The sequence below is a fragment of the Oreochromis niloticus genome, linkage group LG23 (genome assembly GCF_001858045.2).
Source record: "Oreochromis niloticus isolate F11D_XX linkage group LG23, O_niloticus_UMD_NMBU, whole genome shotgun sequence".
Lineage (NCBI taxonomy): Eukaryota > Metazoa > Chordata > Actinopteri > Cichliformes > Cichlidae > Oreochromis > Oreochromis niloticus.
The window spans coordinates 40,505,728-40,514,439 of NC_031986.2; the positions used below are offsets into that span (position 1 = coordinate 40,505,728).

General features: G+C 36.3%; 1 protein-coding gene across 1 annotated transcript; it reads left to right on the forward strand.

The window, feature by feature from the left end:
* The first annotated feature begins 6,612 nt into the window (after nt 1-6,612).
* LOC100693053 (granzyme G) lies at nt 6,613-8,347 on the forward strand. The gene is made up of 5 exons (XM_003439680.5): nt 6,613-6,751; nt 6,872-7,031; nt 7,291-7,423; nt 7,612-7,839; nt 7,935-8,347. The coding sequence occupies exons 1-5, from the start codon at nt 6,694-6,696 to the stop codon at nt 8,097-8,099; spliced, it is 744 nt and encodes a 247-aa protein (XP_003439728.1). The 5' UTR covers nt 6,613-6,693; the 3' UTR covers nt 8,100-8,347.
* The last annotated feature ends 365 nt before the right edge of the window (nt 8,348-8,712 follow it).

The following is an 8,712-nucleotide window of genomic DNA, read 5'->3' on the forward strand; positions in this document are numbered from 1 at the left end:
GGAGACGCAAAGACTTGTTCAGGCACAAATGCACATAATAACACACTCATGCACCTCTCGTGTCTGATCACAGCTGTCAGGAATAGTCAGATAAGAAGAGCTCATCTGTTTTCTCCATTGCAAATTTTCATTTAATGACAAACACAGACTGTCTGCCTCTTCTTCCACCTCAGGGCAGACCACTCTAAAGATACATACTCTATTGTTCTCACTCTCATCCTCTTTATCCATATCCTCTGTGTCCACCATTAATTCAAGTGCCTGCAGATACTGACATTTTATTCTTGCAGCTGAATACTGAATGCCAAATACTCAGAATACCAGTTTCGTTTATCCTCTGTGGGAGCAATCTACTCAAGGCCTCCTGTGTAAAAACGAAATCTGGGGAATCGGGCAAAGAGAAACCTGGCCCTAATAAAAGACATCCACAGTGCAGGTATTCCTGCTTTGCACAAACAGGTGATAGTAGTCTTTCTTTAAAAATAGCTTTATGAAATCCTCACATTGCAAAACAAAATTAATAGATGTTGGGAGTAGAGGAAGAATTCAAGGATTTTGGCCTCATATTTTCACAGAAGAAATCAAACACATGTCAATTGCAGCTTTCAAATAACGTAACACTAACTTCAATCTGTTTCCCTGATCTAAAACCATGTTATCATTTAACAGTGTAACCACTGTGGCTTATTTTAGTGTAACTATCTTAAATCTAAATGTAAACTTACTTTAATTTACTTTACTTTATTGATTTATATAGCACTTTTCACAGGATAAAAACTTGTCATTGTGAGGACACGCACACACAAAACAGACGAAATCAGAAGCAGAATGGAAAACAAATCTTAAAAAGACTATAGAGAAGGGATAATAGTGGTCAGAGGACAAAAATCTAAGAGGTTTTCTGTCAGCCTACTGGTTAATGAATCTGCCTATGTGGTAAGAATGACTCTTCCCATTCTAACTTTAAAATTTCTATTAAAAGAATTGATAAAAGGAAAAGAGAGAGAAACTCTGCAAATGAGCCTTCACAAAAATAAAGGTGAATCCTGAACTCAGCAGTCTAAACACAGCAGATCATGACCCAGTGTGACATTGTCAGACCAAACCAGTCCTAACTTCCAACATCTGGCACTTCGATCATTTCACCCAGCCATAACGGGGGTAACAGGAAAGTCTAAATATCAGCTTTCCATTCCTATTAATTATATCTGACCCTTACTTTGCCCTCTTTGAAGAGGGCTGATGTATTAGTCTTATGGTGGCTACTTTTAGACCTCTTTTGCACCACCGTGAAAGCCTAGACAACACTCTTTCACTGGTGTGTTTATGTTTCCACGCTTTTTGACTGACATGCACCTCTTTCAGAGGTGTTCACTCTATTCAGATCACCAGATCTGTCTGCTCAGACAGACAGACTGATGGGGAGATACTGTGCTCTGCAAATGTATTCTGTGCATGCATGCATGCATGCATGCATGCATATGTGTCTGAGGGACAGCAAAGAAGTTCTCACTCTGTTGTATGTGTTGGTACCCAGATTTTTTACATCTCAGGCAGATGTTAAATTATGTAAATAGTTAAATAAAAAAGTGTTTTTGCTTCGTGTGTCTTTCCTGATGAAAAACTTAAACTTTTCTTTTTTCTTTTTTTTAAGCGATGTTAATAGCACGCACAAATCTCCGAGGAAGCCTAAGAAGAGGAATAAGTAGTGTTCTTTTTTTGAATCTGTCTAAAAACCCCAAATCCAAACACAAAAGTGTTTATGGAACTATTCATCTACTTTTCAATGAGTTCAGTTAGTCAAACTTGGTTGGAATTACATTCAAAGAACTTTCAAGAACTTTAACTTTATTTCATTCTGCACTGTGAAGGCCAAACATCAAAGTGAAGTAACATTCACCAAAATACACTTTTTCTGGAGTGTGTTTAAGTTAAAAAGCAGCTCTGTTTTAATGCAATATATAGGTAACATTAACTAGCTTGATATATGACTGCTTTTGTGTGTGAGAAAGGAAAGACTGATGTATCCAGGAATAAGAGGAATACCTTCTCTACTTGACATGCTTTATCTAAGAACATGAAGATAAAGAGGCCATCATACTCATGAGATCATGTTTGGTAATTACAACGTGGTTTACACCTCCTCCCTTTTGACAAGTTCTCTTGAAATGCCTGATAAATAGCACAACTTACGACTTGGAAGCTTTTAGCTCGCAGTATCACTTTTCTTGCAAAAAAAAAAAAAAAAAAAAGGTGGCTCAACTGTTTTGTTGGAATTCCCATCTTCTCGTTATACTGGTTTAAATCTGATACATCTAAATATGAATTCCATGTCGAGAGCGGATAGACAGCATATGTTTTTCAGATTGAAATGGTCCAAGAAGAACAGAAAAACACGATAGAGCTGACATAATTTATGCGTTCAAGGCTCAGTTAAATGCTTCGTCTCTTTGCTCACTCTTTTTTGTGGGCTGTGTTATTTGAATAGAGGCTCACTTTCAGCAGGAGACACCAGTGTGTGTGTGTGTGTGTGTGTGTGTGTGTGTGTGCGCGTGTGTGTTTGTGAGGTAATCAATCAATAATTACATATATTCTGCCTCGTCATGCTTTCACAGCCTACTTTTAGTCCTTCTACATCCACAGTAACTAAGTGTGGTCTTACTTGTGTGTAACTGAGACCCCAAAAAACAGCCCAACAAAGCATAGCCTTATAGCAATAGAGCAAAGAAGCACCAAATGTGCTCAGGAGCTGATGCCTGAGAATTACAGCTCGTTCTTTATGAGCTGTTAAACAAGCAGAAGCGAGGTAAATCGGCAGAGGATCACAGGTCTGAATCATAGGATCTAATATCTCCCGAAGCTTCGGTCAGTGCGGTAAGACTAACTGTCAGATGACACATGCAAGCCAAAGTTTGCATCAGAGAATGTTAGTCTGTGGTGGGAAAGTGAACTTTCTTATATATATTTTTTTTATATCTAATGTGTCCAGCACACACACAAACACATGATTTCATTTCAAAGGCTGTGCACATAAAAGTCCTTAGCTTGCCACTGAGTTTGTAGTGTGATAGGAAAAACATATTTTCTTGCGTTTCACTGCAGTACCATCATATGTGCACATGATATATAAATATTTATTCTGCATGGACATGCTTAAGCCTTTCTCTTATCTCAAAAGTCATTTTCAGGGCTTTCCTTTTTAATGTGCTGTGTTATATGGAAAGCACATATGAGTCTTGTGGGGAAGGTTATAAACTATGGTTTGTATAGATCTCTCTATGACTAATCACAGCACTAAAGCAGTTACATTAAGAAAAGGGGGAAATGGTTTGCAGTGACTTGTGTGCCAATCAGCTAAAAGTGTATTCACCTTTGGAAAAAATCACTTTAATTCTTTATGATTTTTCTACTTTTTGTTAAAGTTAACTTAAAGAGAACATGTCAAAGTCAAAGTGAGTACAGTCTGACTTGGACAAAAAAAATGCTTTATATAAACTATATGTGCACCTGAGAATGCTTTTTATTCTCACTCTTCTTTCACATCCTCCCTGGGCCTTACCCGCCAGCTGTCTATTTGTGTAGCATTAGTTTTCCATCTGCAAAAACTCTGCAAAAGCTCAGAACACATTAAAATGAGTATGTGACTTTCATTCAAAATCATTTATGCAGGCTCAAAACTAACAGCTGATGCTCTCGTCAGAAACTTTTACAAGACTTTCTCACCTCGTAGCAAGCTGATTCTTTGCAATGCAACAACCTGACGTAGCCCACCTCTAGGCATTACATTTAAAACACATTTAATATTTATTTTCATAATTCACATAATTATCCTAAAATCTTATTAAATACAAAGACCTGTGTAATTTAGCAGTTTGCAGTAAGGCCTCTTCAGTTTAGCATTAACAAATAGGAAAATGCAGCTCTATATCTTATCTCTTCATCATGAGAGAGGAAACTTGAACTACAGATTGCATCTCAAGCAGAGTAACCACTTCTACATGTGACTCATTTGTTCTGTTGTTTGAGATTAAAAATGAGTGTCAACATAAAGACTTCAAAATGACTAGCAATGTAGACTAGATCGAATGGGCTGTTAGAAAACTGGCACAATTAATTTCTGTGCGAATTTAGAGATTAAAACTCTTCTGTTATGGTAATGAAACTTCAGTCGTTTTACTGATGCCTCACTCTGTGCCATTAAATATCAAAAACAATCAAGTAGTTCAAAATTAGTTTATGGGTGTCCTTTCCATTGTTAGATTGGGCTGTGTAGGTTCTTTGTCATCTAGGCCATCCAGCTCTTAGATGCGAGGTAAAACGTCTGCAAGAACCTACACAGAGGTCTAGCTGTCTTCAGCTTTTAGTGTTGTGTTGCACTGTGCTCATCTATTGTCTGTGAAGTTGTGGACGTGAGAAAACACACGTTCTAAACCCTCACTACCATTTGTAGTCTATGGTTTCAAAGTAGCCAGAACTAGAACCTAAGAGCACAAAACTCAAATCTTTTCTTTGTGTTTTTTGTTCTTTAATCACAGGAAACAAAGGAAAGTTATTCAGAACTCATGTGGTATAATTTACAAGACGTAAAAATAGTAAATAAATAAATCCACAACTTATTGCACACAAAAGTATGTTGTAAAACCTGTGACTTTTTTGTTTAAAGGTCAATGACACATAATTCCAAGTAGTTTAGTCAAGTGTGCATGTTTTACCAGGAATGTGCTTATTTTTAACACCTTTGCACCTCACTGGTTAAGATATATTCTCATTAAACTATAAAACTACTGTCTTTATTTGGATAGCAAGCTACCAGCTTCATTTGCATGTGCTGGACCACATGTCACTGAACAAATCTCAGGTCGTCCATACGTCCGTCCATCCCTCTTCTTGTTCCCAGTTGTTATAATTTCTTTGGACTGTGGATGTCAAACAGGCAAGTGCAAACTCTAAACATAAATGTGAGGCCAACACTTCTTGCTGTGAGGTGACGGTGATGGAGCCACCTTGAAGAAAAGAGACTTTTTTTTTTTAATAAAGTGTAACATGAGTCTAAATTTAACTAAAGAAAGATTAATATGTAAGCACAAACATGAGAAAATTAATGCTGGAATGAATGGTGAGTGGAGTCAGTGTCACACTGGTATGGGTCTCAGGCCATAAATTTCTATTCTCATATGTGATTTCAGTTAAATCCACAGTTTGATCTATTTTGACTGTTCTAGGAATGTCTGTTTCCCTGTCTGTTCATTTTATTGTTGTCCCTTTCCTTTCTTCTTAATAAACATGTAATTTGCACTTTGATTGATGGTTGCTATTGCATTCCCTCTTTCCTTGCTGCTATGTCCAATGGCTAAACCAGCCAGTCCTCTCAGCCCCGTGGTCCTCATAAAAGAGACGGGCTAATGGTAAAGGCCCTGTTCTACCAAGCAAGTTCCTCTTCGCATCTCCTCCTGTGATTCCCATTACTGCCCTGGACTCCAGGAGCTCACATCCCAAAACCTGTTCACTCATTTCCTTCTCATCTTCCCACATCTTCTCTTTTTTCCCAACACATTAAAACCTTTTTGTGCATCATTCAAAACAATGACAATAACATTTATGGCCAAGATATAAGACGGACATACTTGAGTCTAGACTGAGGAAGTGATGTTACAGACTTGTCAGCACAATGTGGTCAGTAAGCTGCATACTTTTAGGCTTGACTACCCTGTGAAAAAGAAAGTATTTATAATTATTGCTGTTTTAATCTTTTCAAATCTGCTTGTTGCTGAAGTTTATTCTGATGTTTGATACTGAATCATTTACTTGAAGGACCAAGTGCATTTTCTGTATCTGTTAAACCCACATGCTATAAATAGACACACAAAGTGCATTTTACATATATAAAACATACATTTATCTTATAAAGTGTGGCATTCTTCACTATGCTGGCTTACAAAAATACTTCTGCTAGCTGATCTCCTTTCCTCTTGCACGCTATGCTACTCGTTCATTCCTCTGGAAGCTCACGGGTCACATTTCAGTTCAAGTTCCACGGACCACACTTTCAAACAAATCCTATTTTTATGCACTTTCTTATGACATGATAACAGATTATAGAATCTATAATTGATCTATATCAATTATAGATCACTACACTGATGTTATTCATACACAAGCTCCATTTAACTCAATTACAAGTTAACCTGTGGTCACATACGTACTTATGAGGTGATTTTCTTGAATTCGAGTTTATGGAAATGAGAACTCAGGTGAAATTATTTGTGATAGAAAGTTAATAAAAGTCTTGACTTGAAAAAGCTACAAAATAAAGTAACAAGTTATAACTAATTAAGAAACTTTACCTGTTTTTTGCAATACATTCCCACCACAGTCATAGTTTGCTTCAGCTAAAATGAGTCACCTTAAATACTTACAATGCAAAATGCATGCCCTACATCAATATGACACAATATATTTACATTAATTATTGAATTACACATTGTATAAAAGCTCATCTGTTCTCTTATGAAAATACAACTTTTCTCAGGTTCTTGAGATGTTAAACAGCGTGGTTCAAAGCCACATTATTTGCATATGGCAATTACTCAGATACGTCCTCCTCTCACTGATACAAGGAAGTATTTAAAGACAGAAACTGTGAATGATCTGTGCCACTGCTCTTCAGTAACTAAGCTGAACTGTCACCTCACCATGTCTGTCCACTGTATACTGGCCTTACTCATTCTTGTGCTGACTCTTGATGATCAAGGTATGTGGTGTTTACAATTTTTTTTTTTTGTGGATCATTACCAACACGAGGGCTTGCACTTCACAGACAATGCATGATGATGGATCTATTTAACTGGGTATTTTTCTCTTCTTCTCCCAGTTTACTCGGGGAAGATCACTGGAGGCCATGAGGCTGTGCCACATAGCAGGCCATACATGGTGCTTTTGGAGAGGAACATGTCAGATGGTAAAAAAAAGTACTGCGGTGGCTTCCTTCTGAATGAGGATTTTGTGATGACTGCTGCCCACTGTCAGGCCAAGTGAGTTTAACCAATGTATTTACCTATCAGCTGAGATGACACCAAAGTCTGGGTCCCTGAAAGAATTTTTATCCATAATAAAACTAAGAAGACGCATTAAAAATTTCAAAACACATTAATAAGTAATATCTATGCGTGCCATGATAATGTCAACAACAGTGATTAGTAACGTTTGTTTTATGAATATAATACCCTGACAGAAACAGTAATAATTTCATTCATAAATGATATTTTCACATATATTATTTTTTTATTTCAGGTCATACGTAGTCTTACTAGGAGCTCACAATGTGAATTCAAACAGTGAAATACAACGCATATTTGTAGAACAAGCATTTCCACATAAACAGTTCAACGCAACTTCTTTTGTGAATGATGTAATGCTTTTGAAGGTAAGAATATTATCACACAGAAAATACATATTTATTTACTATTAGCATTGTTTGTTTATGAAAATACATATATTTACCACATTATGTAATTATATTGAGAATTTTGTTTTAGTAAATCTGCACTGAAAGAAAACAACAAAAAAAAACATATTTTAATTTTCATGTATATATCTTTCTCTTTTCTTAAGCTGACCACCAAGGCAAAGTTCAACGAGAATGTGACAGCTATTCCTCTGGCGAGCCATGACAGTGGTACTTTGCCAAAATCTTGTATACTCTCTGGCTGGGGGCGAACAGACAAAAATAATAACTATATGTCTCCCAAACTCATGGAAACCACTGTTACACTGATTGACAATAAAGAATGTACTATGGAAAACTTCTACTGCTCTCAGGGAGACACGGGTCCAGCTGAGGTACATACATTTCTTTAATTATCCAACGGACAATCAAACTTTATGGTAATAACTCCATTATTCACTTTAAGCACTGTGTGTGTATATACTTTCAGGGAGACTCTGGTGGTCCATTGGTGTGTGAAGATGGAAAGGCATTTGGGGTGGTGTCCAGCGCAGTCACACACTCAGGTGGCCCAGATATCTATAGATACTCGAAGATTCCTGACTCTAGAAACTGGATTTTTTCAACCATTGGAAATGCCATGATAAAGATGTAATGCTTGTGAAAGCAGGTTGTTTAAACCACAAAATTTGGTTTCACTGTTTGTGATCAAAAACTGATCATTGCAATGCTAATGTGAGTTTGGTTTTGTTGGCTTTGGGGGGATTTAGATAGAATATAGTTTACTGCAGGGAAAAAAAGGAAAAAAAAAGTTACATTTGCACACAGATTAATTATGACTTGAAATCTAAATTTTTTTCAAATACCATATATTAAACATTAAATTCTGGCATTCTCTCAGCATGTGTGTGTGGTGTAATCTTTTTTTTATTTATTTAATTAATTCAAATAAAAAGACAACACTGCCTCCTTGTGTAAAACAGGTACTATTACATTACAGAAAAGGCTCACCACTCATTTCTTGAATTCAGAGTTATAAATGCCTTTTCATTTATGGGTTTTAAAACTAATTGACTATGCAAGACCAATAGCTTTATTTTATAAGTAACTGACAAAGTGGACAAGTGACACTAATAGCATATGCTGTTATTTCCAATTCAAACTCACAATATTTTGGCATTTAATACATTTAATTATCAAATAAAGTAATTTATTAGTACTCCAGAGTTGGTTAAAGTAAATTAAATTAATTCCATTAGATTTATTTT

Excerpts from the sequence above, each read along its gene's own strand:
- LOC100693053 (XM_003439680.5), top strand. The coding sequence starts at position 6,694 with ATGTCTGTCCACTGTATACTGGCCTTACTCATTCTTGTGCTGACTCTT. Across the intron at positions 6,752-6,871 it reads GCTGACTCTTGATGATCAAG|TTTACTCGGGGAAGATCACT; the intron begins GTATGTGGTGTT and ends TTCTTCTCCCAG. Across the intron at positions 7,840-7,934 it reads GAGACACGGGTCCAGCTGAG|GGAGACTCTGGTGGTCCATT; the intron begins GTACATACATTT and ends ATATACTTTCAG.